Here is a 16,170-nt window from a genome sequence, read left to right as displayed (position 1 = left end):
TACAAACCCTCGTGAAGACGCACCCTTAGTGTTAGGTTTTGTTTTTTTACCATGTGACGATGCAACTATTTTCTTCCTCTCTTCCACAGTGGCTAGTCGCCTCCAGAGTGAGGGGTATCTCTTGTACAGAGAACCTCGGAACATACGGAGGTAGTTTCCCACCTATGGGTAAAGCGAGAAGGCTCATTATGAGGGTCACATCTTGATGCAGAAAGGGAGGGTCCTGGTGCAGAGGCTCTGCCAACCGAGTAACAGAGCACAAGCTGGCCTCCAGGCACCAGGCTTTCTGCAGCCATAAAAACACATTCTGCTGACATCAAGGGTTCAATAGCAGTGCACATCTGGCCCACATCTGCCTCTCTAGGCGGGGGCAGTACCATCTGCATCCTAACGACAGGGCTAAGTTCCAAAAGGCCTGACCAGGCGCTTCTGGGGCAGACCCCCAGAGCTCACTGAGACGCTCGAAGTGATTCTGACTTTAAACTAAGGATCCCGAACACTTTCCAGAAATGTAAGGCCCCTTTGACTTTCTTTTATCTTAAGAACAAGACTTTGATATTTTTATGATGCCATAAACACCAAAAAGGTCTTTTAATTTTGGACAGATGTAGGATAATTTCCCCCATGGCCCCTGTTGCTTTGTTTAGTAACAAACTCAAACCAGGAACACCAAAAGAATTTTCCGAGAGTTTAAAAAACACTTACTGGCAATCACCAGATTGCTATATAAATCACTATTGCCTCAAACAATAGCTTCAGTTTATCTATAACAGATACTCAAAGTATAACTTCTTTAATGAAAAGAAACCTAGTCTCAAAGTTTTTATAAAGAAACTCAATTATTTCACTGACATTGCAGAAATGACCACTCGAGTCAAAATGACCACATGGCAAAGGACAGCCAGTGGACTGGGTGCCACATGCTGGTTCCACCTATGACTGGGAATCACCTCCCTTTTCTGGGTCTCCTTACTCACCTGTCAAATGCTGAGCAATTCTGAACTTTGCCCCACGAAGCACCATTTCTATTATTTTTCCCATTTACCTACCCAGCACAGTATGTTTATTAAATGTGTTTCTCCATTTTTCATGAATCAAAGATTTTTATGATCGACAACCAGAGCTGCTGAACAGCCTAACAGAAGAATGGCCACACGGGCGCCTGGGTGGCTCAGTGGGTTAACTGTCCAACTATTGATTTTGGCTCAGGCCACGATCTCAGGCTTTGCTGAGTTCGAGCCCACATCAGGCTTGGGATTCTCTCTCTCCTTCTCTCTCTCTCTGCCCCTCCCCTGCTCACACACACTCTGTCTCTCAAATAAATAAACTTATCGCAGGTCCTATAGTGCTCCAGGATGCCTAGATCCTTCTCAAGACCCCTGAACTTTGGAGACTGGAGCTTGCCTTCCTGGGTTTCCCCCAAACCAGCCTGTGCCCTCTCTGGACCTGTTTCCCAGATGTAAAATGAAGGTGTGAACCTGGGGATTTCTTATGGTCCTCTCAGCTCTGTGACTCTGGCTTAGTGAACACAGCTGCCTACAGATGGGGGGAGAAGAGTGACACACGCACTTGCTGCAATCACACATGCCTTCCCAAAGCTGCTCCACAGACGTGGCATGGGGGCACTGGATGTGTTGCTATGGCCGACCCACCTCTCTGAATATGGTGCCTGTTTTCCAAGGGGAAGGGACCTGCAGGCCATCCACCACCCAACGTTGTCACAGGAGCTTCTGGTTATCAAGAGTCAGCCTCCTGATCTTGAACCCTTCTCAGACCTCCAGATGTTCAGCCTGGCCCAAGAGAGTAGATGTCTCTCCCCTCTCCCATGTGGGACTCTATAGACTGGGTCTCAGGACAATTGTTCTTACTCAACAGGGCTGAAAGAGAAGACTGCAGTTAGCCTTCTAGAAACGAAGGCATGTTACGGGGAAGATCTTGAGGCCATCAAGTCTAAGCATCTCCCACACATGAAAAAAGTTACCAGGAAACAGACAGCCCTTCTTCCCATCTGGCTACATGCTCCCTCTCAATATACTCCACCTAATAAATGAAAGCTTCCTTCTCAAAAGTAGCACCCAGTGAAAGTCAAAGCCAAACTGACTGCTTTTCCTGTCCATTACATCGGTTAAAGGCTTCTTTAAACAATCTGCCCAGTATCATTTGGGAACTCCTCAAGTGCCTTCTATCCTACATTTAGGCAGCTTCCTACTGGTCAATGAGGACGATTCCGAGCTGTGGCACATGGGTAGGCACTGACTCCACTTCCCCAGTAATATCTGAAGAGCAGCATTTATGTCATAACATGAAAAACGTATTGCATCCTGCCCTTTTTGTTTTACAAAACTTGGTGAAAAATGGAAACACTAAAGTCCTGATACTACTGACAACAGTGGTATCCTAACCTGATCCAACTAAAACAAGTCAGGAACCACAGGGGGTCATTCATTCATGCTATGTTCAGTTGTGAAGGGGAGAAAAAAAACTATTAAAAAAAAAAAAGAATGAAACGTTGGCATAGGATACTGAACACCACTACAAGGAAAGACAACCCTGGGCATTCTGAAACTGCTTTAGCTCTCCAGGATTAGCACTTACCTCATTATACAGGAAAGACTCTACAGCTTGGTATTTGCACATCTGAACTGCATATACCACAATTAAAAAAAAAAAAAGGAAAATACACTAGCTGGGGATTGCTTTTGGATCAAAAAGGGGTAGTTTGAAGCAACCTGGAAAAACAGTAGACTTAGTACAAACTCCCCATTGAAGGACGAGGTGTAGGGTTTTCCTAAAATCAGCTGTTCAGCTGACTCATAAAAATGCTGTCACTTCTGGTCAAGAATCAAAGATATTTAGAATCCTTTCCTCATAATTCTGAGTTAAATTCAAGATAGCCAAAGCGTCAACTGGTTCTGAACTGATCTAGCTCAGGGACTGAGGCCTTATCCACCCAACACAGGATATCCATCCTCCTCCCTATTTCCTCATTGGTAAGTAACAGCAACCAACACTTTGCGAGATGAGACATCAGTAAACCCCATGTTTTCAATCTGAGATTTCACGATCCCAAACGCAGCAATGGAGGAGGGATACAAGCGAAGCTTCCGAAATCTCTCCTCCAGGCGCCCCAGGGGCTAACCGAAACATCCCGTTTCTTTGCGGCTGGCTGGAGCTGTACCAACTCAGGATGGAACCAGTGGCTCCTCGGAGTGCCCTAAGCCGTGGCAGCAGTGGGCGACCCCCACCAAAACGAAATAAGTAAGTAATCCCAGACAACCGACGTGCGCGGGGCGGAGCCAGACAGGCCCCACCCCGCCCTGACGCAACGCGCGCACGCGCCCGCCCGCCGCGATGAATGGAGACGCGCGCTCCCGGCAAGCAGACCCGCCCCGAGGCTCCCGCGGGGCCGAGGCTGGGGAGGGTGAGGACGCGCGGCGGGCTACCTCAGAGCCGATCATGTAGAATTCTCCGTCGTCTTCTAGCTGGAACTTGACGGGCTTCTGCCCGAAGGTCTTGCTCAGCGCCATCATCATCATTTCGGCGGCGGAGGCGGGCGGCCGAGGCCGAGCTGCAAGGGATCGGGAGGACTGAGGAGGAGCCGAACCTTGCCGAGCCGAGAACAGCCGAGACCGGGCGGCGAAGGGCGGACAGATCAGGTGCTAGAGCCGCCTCCGGGCTCTTCAGCCGCCGCCGCAAAGGACCAGGCCGCCCTCAGTGCGCAAGCGCGGGCGTTGACGCTGACGCGCGCGCCACCGCCTCTCTAACAAAAGGCTGGAGAGCGCCCCTTCGGGCCGCTTAAAGGAACCGCGACCCGTTTCTTCCAGACTGCTTCCCAAGTGGAGGTACTCCGAAGAATTTCTCACGGACAGAAATAGCAACAGAGGCCCTGACTCAAGCGGTGATTTTTCCAGCCTCACAGCAGGGACTAGAACTCAGCCCAGTGGAGGAGGAGCAAAACGAGGCCTGAGGCCAAGAGGAGGCCAGAGCTACCTGTGCCTCAGTTTCACCACCCGAAACACGCAGTGTAGTTGAGTAGATAAGAGGGATCCTAGGAACAGATACCCCAGTTCCAGGCCCACAGGTGTTCCTGCGGCTGTGGAGATGGGCAGAATGGCAACACTGGGTGAGGGGTTGGCATGGGCAAAGGCTCCCCAGGCTTGGCAGGATTCCAAGGCCCAGGTGGTATTTGGTTTGGCTGGGGCATCGGTGAGCTAGAGGGGAGGGAAACTTCTCCATTTCTCTGCACTCTTCCTTAACTCTGCACTCTGTGTCTACAGCAAGTGCAGCCGTGGGGTGCTAAGCGAAACTAGATAGGCCTGCCCTGCAGAGCTTACAGCCAGGACTGGGGCTAACAATAATGAAAGCATCAAAGCATCCGTGTTTGGTTGCACAATGCAGCAGATCAAAAACGGCCCGCTGCTGACAGTTTCATATGGTTCAGTCTAATAAAATTGCAGCTGTGATAGGTGCTTCTATCAAGAAGATACACATGGGGCTGGGGGGCAGGGCAGGGAGACCCTTGAGGGTTAGGTGGGGTCAGCTGTGGTGACCTGAGTTTTGTTCCTGTCCTGACAGCAGTGAGAAAGTATTTTAGGATCAAAACTGCGGTGTGGCATGGCCAGATAAAGTGGCCACCACTTGGTGGAGGATGTTGAGGGGCCAGCGGGGAAGCAGGGAATCAATTACAAAGCCACCCCAGTCCCACCAGGCTAGATGGAGGAATGGAGCAAGAGGAGCCATGGCACTGCATCCAGCCCCAAGGACCAGAAGCTTGGGTGGGTGGGAGTAGGCTTGACCAGGACACAGCAGGTGCTGAGTTGGCTCCCAGGTCCCCAGCTGTTCCCCGCTTCAGGCCTCATAGTTACAGAAAGAAGCCAGGCAGGCAAGTAGAAAATAACCATATTTAATGACAGTACTCAGTAGAAAAAAAAAAAAAAAAAGGCTTTGTACACACTGTACACACATTTACATGATTTTGGAGGATCCCAGTGCTGGGATGAGGGCTGGGAAGGATCTAGCCCAAGACAGGATTGAGGTATGTTGAGGCTTCAAGGGCCCGGGTCTCCAGCAGGAAGCACTCCCATCCCCAGCTGACTTTGGACCTTTTGGCCTGGATCCTGGGGAACATATCCCTAGGATCACCAACTAGAAAGCAGCCAGATCCAAGCACCTGCCCAGAGGTGACCTCTCAAGAAAAGGTAGAAGACAGTGGTGCCCCTGGCCCCCCTATGCCAGCACCCTGCAGGAACCTCACAGCAGGGAGGGAATGAGGGCTTCAGCTCCCCCAATCCTGCTGAGGTGCTACCCTGAGGGATAAGTATAGAAACTGAGGGCAGGAGGCTTTGACTATGACCTGCACAGGTTGGGTAGGGCTGGCCTGAGACCACCCTCACCCTCAAGTAATGCCAGAGTCTCCTCGCCTAGTCCAAAGCAGTCGCTGGCAGGTGACCACGACCTGCGTGGCCCTCCCTGCAGTTGTCAAGGTGACAGCAGCCCCTCCCCACCCTCCTGAGGAAACACAGGCTCCATCCTGTGCCTGGTACCCACAGCCACAAGGATGGCCACTGGTCTCTATCCAATATCAGTGGCCTGGCAGGAGTCAGGAGCGCTGAGGGCATCCAAGTCAGTTAGCGGAAAGTGTTGGCAGGCTCGGTACAGCCGAAGAAGTCAGGGCCCACGAGGCGGGGAAAGCCCTCCAGGGCCTTCACCTTCACAGGGTCGAACTTCCAATAGAGGCGACCTCGCAGAAAGTAGGCATAGCCTGAGGAGAGAGGAGGGTCAGACCTGGGTGAGTGGACACTGGGCCCTGCACCTGCCAGTCAGGATGTGCCCAGGGACAGGCACAGGAGGAAGTTAGATTCTCAGGGCTTGACCACTGTTGTGTTTCTTGAAACCTGCAGGCCCCAGGGTGGCCTTTCTGGAACCTTCAATCCCTTGGAGTACTACCAGTCCCAAGATCTGATCTGGGCTATCATTCCAGCTTGACAGATGCCTGGAGCCTCGGAAACTCAACTCCTACCTCTCAGGAAAGCAAGTCTCCCTCCCCTCACCCCACCCCACCCTACCCCCATGTCAGTTCTATTCCTGTACCTGCCAGCCAGACTATAGACCGGCATCCTGAGGCAAGGTGGGCCATGCAGGTGACCCAGAGCCCCAGAGCTACCACAGGACTGCTCTCCCAGTAGGTCCTGATGGGGGAGAACACAGAAGCAGGCTTCAGGGTATGGGGGAAAAAGTACTGGACTGCAAGTCCCACTCTAGTCCTTCAAGATAGTAGGCCAGTTCAGTGGTTAGGAGCAGGGACTGCCTGGGTGGGAGGTCTGGCTCCCCACTGTCCATCTAAGTGGCCCAGTTAGGGACCTCATTACGTGAACTTCTGTTTGCCCCTCTGGAAACTGGGTTCACAGCAAGTGTTATATCAGAGGGCTGTTCTGAGAACTGCATGAGACATAAGGAGCTTAGCACTGTGCCTAGAACATCATCGGTCCTCAGTGTGCAGCAGCTATTATTTTACCAGCTATACTGAGAGACCTGGGCAAGTCCTGGCACCTCTCTACCCCTCAGTCTTCCCATCTGCAGTATGGGGGCATGGCATTGCCCTGGCACAAGGAGGAGGGTGGACAAAGGACCCGTGATGAGGAGCTAATGCCCAGCTACCACCAGGTAGGAGATGTGGCTCTTACACCACTTGTACCAGCCACTCCTCTCCCCACCTCAACGCACCATCAGCATCCTGGAAGGCGGCGTCAATCTCAGAGGGCACTCCTCGCCAGTCAGTCACCCGGCGGGGCACGGGGTTGTCCACACGGCGGGTGCTAAGGTGGAAGCGCCAGTAGTCTCCATCTCGGAAGAAGTAGATCTTGTTCTTCTCAGGGCCCCAGGCCAAGGCAGCCTGGATGGGGGGCCCCAGCAGCCCCAGCTCAGAGAGGGGTGAAGGGCCCAGGACTGGCTTCTCACCATTGTATACCCAGTACTGAGTGCCTGCCAGAGAGGGAAGGCTGCAATGGAGCTGCCCAACCACTGTACCCAGCCACCATGGACCTACCTGGCCAACACCACCGCCAGACTTTCCCGGTGTCAGTTTCCTTGTCCATAAAACACTCAGGCCAGAAATCCCACTCAGCACCCTTATCCCCAGAGGGAAGTTAGCGCCAGTGAGGACAAGTTTGGGTGATACATGCTCTGGGAGCTACTGCATGTGGAAGGTTATTCTAAACAGGAAGGAAACCTCCTGAGCTCTCGATTCTTCCCCTGGCATTTGGTTCCTTGTGACAAGTGCTTCAGACCATTCCCTGGGCCCCATCCTTGCCATAGCAGGCTTGGGCCTCTGTTGATGAAGTCCCTGCCACCTAGAATGCTTCAGGCTCTTGTCTCTCCCCGTTGAAAGTTAACAGCACGGGCTCTGGGGTTGCCAGAATGAGATCATATCCCTGCTATACCTTTTCCAAACTGTGGCGTTAATGAGTCACTGTACCACCTGTACTTCCCAGAGATCTCATCTCTAGAACAGGTGTACTGATCACACATACCCCCTAGGATGGCTTTGAGGGTTGAATGCATGGATGCACAGTCCACTGTGCAATGCCTTCTATCCTGCTCCCATCTTGAGAGCCACCTCCTCTGGGAGCCTCCCAGCTGTGCCCAGAGAAGTGAGTCATACTCTCCCTTGGCACTGCCCATCATGTCTGCCTGGCTGTCCCTACCCTGGGCCATGATATTCCTGGCTCCTGAAGTCTCCTGAGCATGAACCCCAGTCCCCCTCACCTTGGAAGAACCAGATGTGGCCCTGGGCATCTTCAAAGGCTGCATCCACAGGGCTGGGCAGTCCCTGCCAGTGACGAGAAGCCAGTGCAGGGTAGCCAGGCTGCAGCCGGCCCCCACGCAGCCGCCACACAAAGCCCACTTTGAAGAAGAAGAGCTCGCCACGGATGGTGGAGACTGCATCAAAGGTGATCTCGCAGGCATCTGGTGGCACTTCCGGCTGGTGTGGGAGAGAAAGGCTGAGCAAGAGCCCACATTGGAGCCACAGAGGCCAAAGAGTGAAGGGAGCTGGGAGCAGGGCCTCACCTCCAGCGGGGCAATCTCGTTGTCGTCCACCCCAGCCTGAGGGCCCACAGCCGGGGGCCTAGAGGTGGGGGCTGGCCGGGGTTGGCCGTAGAGGTGCTGGATGCCCCTGCGGTCATCCGGGCTAAGACTCAATGGGTAGCGGAATGTGTAGAAAGGGGACATAAGTGCCTTAGCAGCCGTCGTGTGCTGCAGCCCCAGCACATGGCCAAATTCATGGGCTGCCACCTGCAGAAGGTCTGTGCCTGAAAAAGGGAGATAGCCCAGCAATCCCCAAACCTCCCACCAGAAAACACTCAAACTCCAGAGCCCAGGTCAAGGACTTATCCCCATTCTCTACTATCTGTAGTTGCCCCATCTGGAAAATGGGTCCCCAGCCCATACCCTGGTTGTTCCCGATAGTCCAGGTCTCGTCATAGTCAAAGTGGACATCTCCTTCTCGGTGAGTCTTGGGGAAAAAGGCATGAGCCAGGATGCCCCCAGGTCCATCAAATGGCAGGTTGTCTCCATGCCAGTACCTATGGGTGGGTGGGCAGAGTCAGTGGCTACTGACAGGTGGAGCTAGTTCCCGGAGGGGTCTTAGGTAACTGGTTCACCTGGTAAAATCAATCATGATGTCAGCATGGCCCTCATGGACCTCGGTGAAGGTAAGTGGCGTCACCTCGCTCCACACTTGTAGGGCCTCTGCCACCGTCTGCCGCACCTGCTCCCGTACCAGCTGCCAGGGGAACCGGAGGATCCTGGGGGGAGGAGGAGGGGTCTGGGCCTCACTTGGGACAGCCCCCTGATGGCTGTTGGACCCGGAGTTGCCCCTGGATGCTCAGTGGGGATGCATGCATATGGGACACGTGCCAAGTGTGCTCTGGGCCTCAGCTATGGTCCCTCGTCCGCATGGGACCATCTCTGTGTGGGTTTGTATGGCCTTTGGTGCACACAGGTATCTGCATTTGGTGGAAAGAATGCAGGACCAGGAGCCCCAAGACCCACCTTCTAGACCTGATGGTGCCACTCACTGTGGAGAGACCTTGCCCTTTCACCCCAGTCTTGGTTTTCAGTTCCCCACCCAGGATATTTCTGAGCTCCAATCTGTGTGACACCATACCATCTGTCACATGCCATCCGTCCCAGGCCAGCTCTCCACCTGCAGGACAAGTCTGACCTTCCACATCACTCCCATTATTACTTGCTCACTCACCACTATTCCCATCGGCATGGACCCCAAGCTATGATGGTAGGTCTGAACAATGATGTGGTTAATGCCGAGAGGACCGGCCATGTTTCCCTCGTTTACTACAGAGTCCCAGGGCAGGCCTGGTGCTTACTATGTCCCCAGTAGGGGCTGCCTGGGTGACTGAAGGCCCCCTGCCCCACATGTCAATGGAGCCACCAGGTGTGTGCTGAGACTTTTTGTGTGTTGACAGAGCTACTGCCCCTCTGATGTGGGAAGGCATGGCTATGGTGGGGTGTTGTCTGTGTGTGCATCTAAGTTGGGGTTTAGTGAGTTGGTCCATGGATGGCTCAGGGGTCGGTGGACACACAGGTCTATTAACCACAGAGATCTGGCTCTAGCACGTGTCTCAAGAAGCAAGTGTGAGGGTGGCAGTTCACACACAGACACACAGGTAGGTCTAGAGCCTGCTCCCACAGCCACTGGCCCCTACCTGTAGGTGAGGTCTGTTTTCTCCCAGCGCCCGCCTGACAGCACAAACCGTTTTTGTCGGTTGCGGGCACTCAACCCATCGGGTGGGTCAGGCACACCGCAGCGGGGAGGTCTGGGGCTGCTTGCTGGCTGGAGAGTCTCCTGGGCGGTAGAGGCAGGTGCCAGGCTGCTGGGAGCAGCTTCATGCCAGGACTGTGGCCCCCTCCTCACATGGCGGCGGGGTGCATCCTGGGCAGGAGAGAGGATGTGAAGGCCTGATCAGGCCTTGGGACCTCATGGCCCATCAGCATACTCATGCTCAACCTGGCCCACCTTGCAGATGGGCAAACTGAGGGCAAGAGAAGGGGTGTGCCAGCCATCACACAACAGGGCCCTTTGTCATGGACTGGCTCAGATTTCCTGTGTCTTCCTGGAGGGCCTGGGCTGTCTGTCCAGCCACTTGGGCCAGTAAGGTCTGGGTGGGGATGCAGCCCCTGACTCCACACACACCCAGGAATGGATCCCACAAAGCTTTTAAGGAAAGGCCAAGCAAGCTCCTCCTGCTCCCCCTACTGGTCCCCACTCCTCCCACCCCAGCAAAGCTTTTTTGCCTCCTTTTCTTCCTTCCTCCACCCCGCCCCCCACCTCTACCCTCTCCAATTACCTAAGCAGGCTCCTGCCCAGGGCCCCCAACACTGCCACACCCCAGTGTGGGTCTGCAGCCCTGTGGCACAGCCTTGGTTTGCTCACCTGACAAATGGGGATGATACCTCCCCAGTGTTGGGCCATGCTTGGGCAGGGGGAGACAGACAATTCCCAGATGCCCAGCCCCACCCAGCCCTGCCAGACTGGAGCCCCAGCACCGCAGATGGGGATTCTAACACAGAGTTCCCACCCCCTGCAACATCCAGGGCAGAGGTCACAGTTTTCACACTTGAAAAAAGCACAAGCTCAGAGAGGTAGGGAGACCCTTCAAGATCACGCAGCAAAGGCATGGCAGAGCCAGGTGAGGAATCTGGTGTCCAGGCAGGAATCAGAAGGTAGTTTCGGGATACTTTGCAAAGCTGGAGAGGCATGGAGCTGTACCATTGGCTAGAGACTAAGTGCCTGCCTGGTCTGGGGCTGACTGGTCTGGGCGGTTGGGGCCTCCCCCACAGCCATATTTGGGGTGGGAGCCAGGTCACCCAGGCCCCACCCTCGCCCTTAGCCTCTGGCAGCTCTCCCAGGCGGTAGGCGTCCCAGGGCTCTGATCCTTGTCCCAGTGCCCCTAGTCTCTCAATTCCAGGGCCACTAATAACTCAACCTCTCAGAGTCACCCAGACTTAACCCTAAAAACACCCCACTAGAAAGGGGTCTTCTGAACACCCAGGGGCACAGCTACCTGAGATATGAGAAAAAACCCTGGACCAGCTTTCTGATTTCAGAACTTGCTTATTGAATGGTTAGTTACCTGGCAGAGCCCAGCCTCACTGGGTTGTGGGTTCCTGTTGATATTGGACTTACTGCTAGTTAAGTACTTTTCACTCTTGCAGTTCACCTGTATCCAGGACCCTACCAACAGTTCCACAGACATGCTCTTAGCCCCTGATGGGACCTCTCACTAACTCTACTGTCATTATCCCCCATTTATCAGATGAGAAAACAGAACCCAGAGAAGTTAAGCAACTAGCCCAGGTAACAGCTGGCTGGTGGTAGGCTGTCTGTGCTCACAACCCACTCCCTACCTGCTACCTCTGCTGTGCTCTTCAGGCGGGAGCCACCCTTCCCCTGGAGGAGGGATCCAGGCTGCCCTCACTTTGATGACAGAAGAGAAGGAATTGGAAATTATTAAGCACCTGCTACTTTCCTGGGCACTCTGTCAGCTCTTTGAACCTCCACCCCCACACTCCCAATAAGGTGGGGATGATATATATGTGAGGTCTCCCATTGAGGATATGGACCCCAGGTCTGTGTGCCTAGCCATGAGAACCTGCCCTTTCTCCTCCCTACACTCCCCCCTTGACTTCCTAGATAAACAGATTCCTTCCCCCAATCCTGGAAAGGGTAAGACTGGGTTGTCCCCTGGGAGCCCCAAGTAGCCCAGAGCCCAGCTGACCAGCTCTATTTACGCCTATAAACAGAAATCCCTTATCTCCTCTGCCCTGCAGTGAGGCCTGGACCAGCCAGCCATGGAGGGAGGGTAGGTAATGGACACACACACCATACCTTCCTCTCCTGCCCCCATGAGGCATGACAGGTCCTTGCCCAGACCGCTGGATCATGGCACTCTCAGTCCAACAGTAAGAGTCACAGTCTGAGATTCAGAAGGGCCAGTTCTAGGCCATGCTCACCCTGGGTAGAGTGACCCTGGCCAAGTCCCTGCCCTCTTTTAGCTTTGACTTCTCTGTCAAAGGGGGAAGGTACTACAGCAGAGGGCTGAATAACCTCCCTCTCTGGTGCCCACTGCAGCATCTGGCACAGAGAAGAGCCCCTTGCCTGGCCCACCCCCTTGCCCCTGTGGGCCCTCCCCTCCCACACCTGGAAATCTGCTCTCACCACACATGCTACAGCTCCCACCACCCACCTGGTGTCCTGCTCCCCCAAAGTTCCCAGACTACATCATAAACAGGAATTGCAGCTAGCAAAGGTAGCTTGCAGGCCCAGAGAAGACTGACTTGTGCAGGGTCTCTCAGAAAGCCAGAGGCTCATGCTCACTGTCCATGTCACATTCACTGGTCTTGGAGAGTGAGTGAGCAGGAGGCCCTAGAATCAAGGTCTCCAGCCAGTGGTACTTTCCAGTGTTTTCTGGAGCCATCATTTAACGGCTCTTGGCCTCAGTTTCCCCATTACTGGGGTGGGACACATGCTCCCTGCCCTGCTGATATCCTACACTTCATCTTTATGAGCCTTTTCTGGCCTGGGGTCAGACACCCTAACTGAAAGTCCTGGCCCAGAGCCCCTTTCAGATCCCTAAGACCGGTGTGCTTGGTTCTCCCAAGGCTGCTGGGATTCTGTGAGGTGGGGTGGTGGGCACAGACCATGCCTGGTCTCATCTATGGGAGGGTTAGGTAGCAGACACCACCACATTTCTCAGAGGAAGAAAGAGAGCCCAGAGAGGTCAAGGACTTTGCCCAGGGTCACACAGTAAGTCAGAAGAGAGCTGGACCTAGACCTGGGGCCCATGCTTCTTCCACCCACAAGGCCCCCCTCCCCCTACCTCCTCAGCTCTTGGCCTGTCTCCAAAACCCACGTTCCTGAGAAGTGTTTCTTTTTTCGATGCCTTCTCTCCTCCTCCTCCTCCTAGGCCAGGAGCCTTCCTTGGCCTGCCCTGTGGTGGGCACTGAGCTCACTCACCCTGCCTTCCTCTTGCGGGGCACCAAATCACAGCCTCAAATGTACAAGGAACTTCTCAGCTGACTCAGTCTCCTGGCTGAGCTAGAGGCTTGGGGTCAGTGCCTGGGTCAACTTCCAATCCAGAAAACGGGAGGCACCCCGTAGAGGGGAGATAAAGGACCCCAAGCCAGGAAACTGCTGGGTAAGGCCAGGTTAGTTTTGCCCCTCTCTGAGCCTCACTTTGCTATTGGTCCAACGGGGATAATTAATAAAGACGGCTCTGCCTTCCTCTGTTGGTAGGAGGCGACCCTGATGGGAGGGCACTTTGTTAGGCTGTGAGAAAGAATGGGGAGCATCACTACACCATTCTATGCAGCACCATGCCCCTCTGAGGCTCAGAGAAGTCAAGCAACCTGCCCAAGTTGTGCAGCCAGGCAATAGGCAGGTCCACCAACTGCCCCACATTGAACCTAATCTTCTCCCCACCCCGGTCCCTGCTGGCTCCAGGAACAAATGCAGCCTCTGTCCTACAGGACTGCAGGGCTTTCATCAACCCTGAAAGCTGTGAACTGGGATGGATAAATATTTACAGAGCTTTCCTGGCCCCTGTGATGGCAGCCTGGAGATAAACACGTTGAAGGCGACCCCAAATGCTCCCTGCATATCTGCAGAGTGACAGACAACAGCCCAGCTCAAACCCAGCCCCAACTGATGCTGCACAAGCGTCAAAGTGGCAGTCAGAGGTGACATTGTGTCTCCAGAGTGACAGGTTGTGCCCTCTCCTCCCATTACCTCATTTAATCCTCAGTGCCCTGTTATCCCCCACCCACCCGCCAAGACTGAGGGCTCACCTAGGGCACACAAGAGGGCTCACCTAGGGCACCAGGTTTAAGCCCAGATCTAATTCCTGAACCAGTGAGGTCAACTGGCTACCCAGGGTGATTTCTGACTCTCCCAAGTTCAAAGGGCGTGAGAAGAGTTGGGGAAGAGGCAGAGCCTTGGGACTGAGGTACCTCCTTTCCCTAACCTACCCATCCTGTCCTCTTTTGCTCCCATAGCCAGGATGGGGCAAGCTGGCCAGGGTAGAGCTGGTGTGACTGGAGAGAGGGGCCCAGGTTGGTCAGATCTCCCTCCTCCAGATGGTCTCACGACTCCTGCCTGGCACACCTCCTAATGCTCCCATCCCTACCTGGGTGGTCTGTATGCTTCAGCTGAGATCCAGGGGGCTCGTGGGCTTGCAGCTGCCCAGGTTCTGCCTGGCCACCCTTGTGATTGGTCCCTCAAGGCCCCAGCTGGAGGGGAGGGTGCTGGGCACACACAGGCTGTCACACAACACCCCACGATTGTCCTTCCTCTACTCACTCTGCTGCCTTCTCACACGGACCGTCTTCTCTCTTCCCTTTCTCTTCCCAGCCCCTTCCTTTCTGAGGGTCTCAGCCGCCCACTTTCGGTTCTTTCTTTCTCTGTCATAAACACACGCGTGTGTGTGCGCACACACACACACCACAGCTCTCACACTCGTGCTGTCCTGGCTTCACACCTCCCAAACTTGCCACTTGTAGGTGCCCAGTTGGAGCCACCTCTTCTGGGCTCAGACCCCATTTGCCCCAGGGCAGTGCTGTCCTCCCAGCTCTTCTTTAATCCTCCAGCTCACTGCACCCCTGGAGGTGTGCTCACCGAGGCCACACACCAGGAGGCTGACACCAGCCTGAGGCTTTGTCCGCGCGAAGAATAGGAGGCCCTGTAACCACTCCCTCTGCTACCTGGTCCAGGAAACAACCCAGCTTCTGCAGCTGGGGAGCCGAGGAGCAGGTCCCCACGCTGGGAGGGGGCGTGCGTCTAGCGCAGAGTCCCGCCTCACCAGCCTGAGCAATCCCGGCGCAAGCTCCACTTGCACACCTCCAGGGACGGGAAGTTCACTATCTTTCACGTCCATAGGGACCCAGAAAGCGTTTCGGGTAACGTGCCTCTCCAGGCCACCCGGGCGCCCCCGTGGGTCCGGGTCCAGCTCGGTCACTGGGCCCAGCCCGCGTGCCCGGCACCCCCTCGGCGAGGAGCGGCCGACCAGCTCCAGGCACTCACCAGGGGCCGCGGGGCCCGGGACAGCAGCTGCGGCGGCGGGAGCAACAACAGCAGCAGCGGGAGCAGGAGAGCGCGCGGGGCCGCGCCGCGGAGCCGGGCGGCCCGAGCCATCCGCCCCGGGGCTGCTGAGCCTGCTGGGCCGCGCCGGGCCACAGCCCCTTATAGCCTTCGCCCCGCCCCGGCCCCGCCCCACACGCCTTTTGTTCTAAACTCTCCCCGCCGAGGCCCCGGCCAAGGTGGGGGAGGTGGAGGGGAAGGGCTGGTCCCGCTAGGGCTGGAGGCTCGGAGACCCAGTCCTTCCTAGGATCGGGAGAGCCTGAGGACTAAGAGGCCTGGTGTTGGGCGCCCAGGCCAGCTGGTGCTACTCCAGGCCTCACTTTCCCTGCTGTGCTGTGGGGAGTCTGACAGGAGCCGAATTTGACTCCTCCTGGTCCCTACCCCACCTTTGGAAGGGGCTTTCCTAGCTGATCTCCCTCGTGGCCTAACCTCTGACCTACTGCTAGCCTATGACAGGTGGTTGTTCCCAGGGCAAGTTCTCCTTAGAGCCTTAGCTGATAGGTCTGGAAGATGGCATAGCAGCCCCTGTGAAACAAGGGATGTGTCTCAGGGGAAATTGAGGCATAAGGAGGTGGCTAGCCAGTCCCCAGCTTAGAACATGTAGACAATTTATAAATGGGGAAACTGAGGGCCCAAGATCAGGCTTTCCCATACCAGCAGGCAAGTGGAGGGGTCAGGAAGGAGGATGCTATCGGTAGACTGAGGCAGGCAGGGAGCCAGTCTCTGAGTGGGGACACTTGTGGCTCAAGAGACTAACACACTCCACAAGGGCCCTAGGGGCCAGGTTTCTGAGACCTGAGAGAGAGGAGGTGAAAATCAAAGGAGAGGGTGATGTCCATATGCTGGAAGGGATCCTCCACTCGTGACCAGGTACCTCACCACTTCACGAAGGCAATCTGCTCCATCATGGGCAACCCCGCAGAGCCAAAACCCAAGCAGTGGCTCCCATCCTACCAGGCAGGGTCCTGAGAGGCTGCAAGGTGAGGCTGTGGGCACCCAGCCAGGGCGTAAGAAGG

At 55.2% G+C, this 16,170-nt stretch overlaps 2 protein-coding genes across 7 annotated transcripts in view; both read right to left on the bottom strand.

Moving 5' to 3' along the window:
* Nucleotides 1-4,175, bottom strand: part of SMARCB1 (SWI/SNF related, matrix associated, actin dependent regulator of chromatin, subfamily b, member 1) — a 34,752-nt gene extending 30,577 nt beyond the window's left edge. The window contains exons 1-2 of one of the 4 annotated variants that reach the window (XM_047826824.1): nt 3,444-4,175; nt 24-162 (exon numbers count right to left, since the gene is read on the bottom strand). In XM_047826824.1, the coding sequence (XP_047682780.1) occupies nt 24-162; nt 3,444-3,536 (232 nt within the window). In that variant the 5' untranslated portion in view covers nt 3,537-4,175. Of the gene's footprint in view, nt 1-23; nt 163-1,652; nt 1,946-3,443 lie in introns of those variants that run through there. The other 3 variants (XM_047826825.1, XM_047826826.1, XM_047826827.1) reach the window with 3 other exon arrangements.
* A 712-nt stretch (nt 4,176-4,887) lies between these two features.
* Nucleotides 4,888-15,253, bottom strand: MMP11 (matrix metallopeptidase 11). 3 transcript variants are annotated; one of them, XM_047826820.1, is made up of 8 exons: nt 15,098-15,253; nt 9,726-9,952; nt 8,661-8,804; nt 8,449-8,582; nt 8,068-8,309; nt 7,765-7,981; nt 6,724-6,981; nt 4,888-5,761 (listed from the first exon to the last, which is right to left on the bottom strand). In XM_047826820.1, exons 1-8 carry the CDS (start codon nt 15,206-15,208, stop codon nt 5,628-5,630), a joined length of 1,467 nt encoding a protein of 488 aa, XP_047682776.1. In that variant the 5' UTR covers nt 15,209-15,253; the 3' UTR covers nt 4,888-5,627. The 3 variants fall into 3 exon arrangements, with proteins under 3 accessions (XP_047682776.1, XP_047682777.1, XP_047682778.1); XM_047826821.1 differs by having other exon boundaries at nt 9,774-9,952; XM_047826822.1 differs by lacking the exon at nt 8,661-8,804.
* Nucleotides 15,254-16,170: the final 917 nt, after the last annotated feature.

This window comes from Prionailurus viverrinus, chromosome D3 (assembly GCF_022837055.1).
Source record: "Prionailurus viverrinus isolate Anna chromosome D3, UM_Priviv_1.0, whole genome shotgun sequence".
NCBI classification, from domain to species: domain Eukaryota; kingdom Metazoa; phylum Chordata; class Mammalia; order Carnivora; family Felidae; genus Prionailurus; species Prionailurus viverrinus.
This window is presented reverse-complemented; position numbering and strand designations above follow the sequence as displayed.

Coding starts and splice junctions, on each gene's coding strand:
- MMP11 (XM_047826820.1), bottom strand. CDS start 15,208: ATGGCTCGGGCCGCCCGGCTCCGCGGCGCGGCCCCGCGCGCTCTCCTG. Junction 9,953..15,097: donor CCCGGGCCCCGCGGCCCCTG/GTGAGTGCCTGG, acceptor TCTCCTGCCCAG/GATGCACCCCGCCGCCATGT. Junction 5,762..6,723: donor CGCCTTCCAGGATGCTGATG/GTGCGTTGAGGT, acceptor CTCTCTCCTCAG/GCTATGCCTACTTTCTGCGA.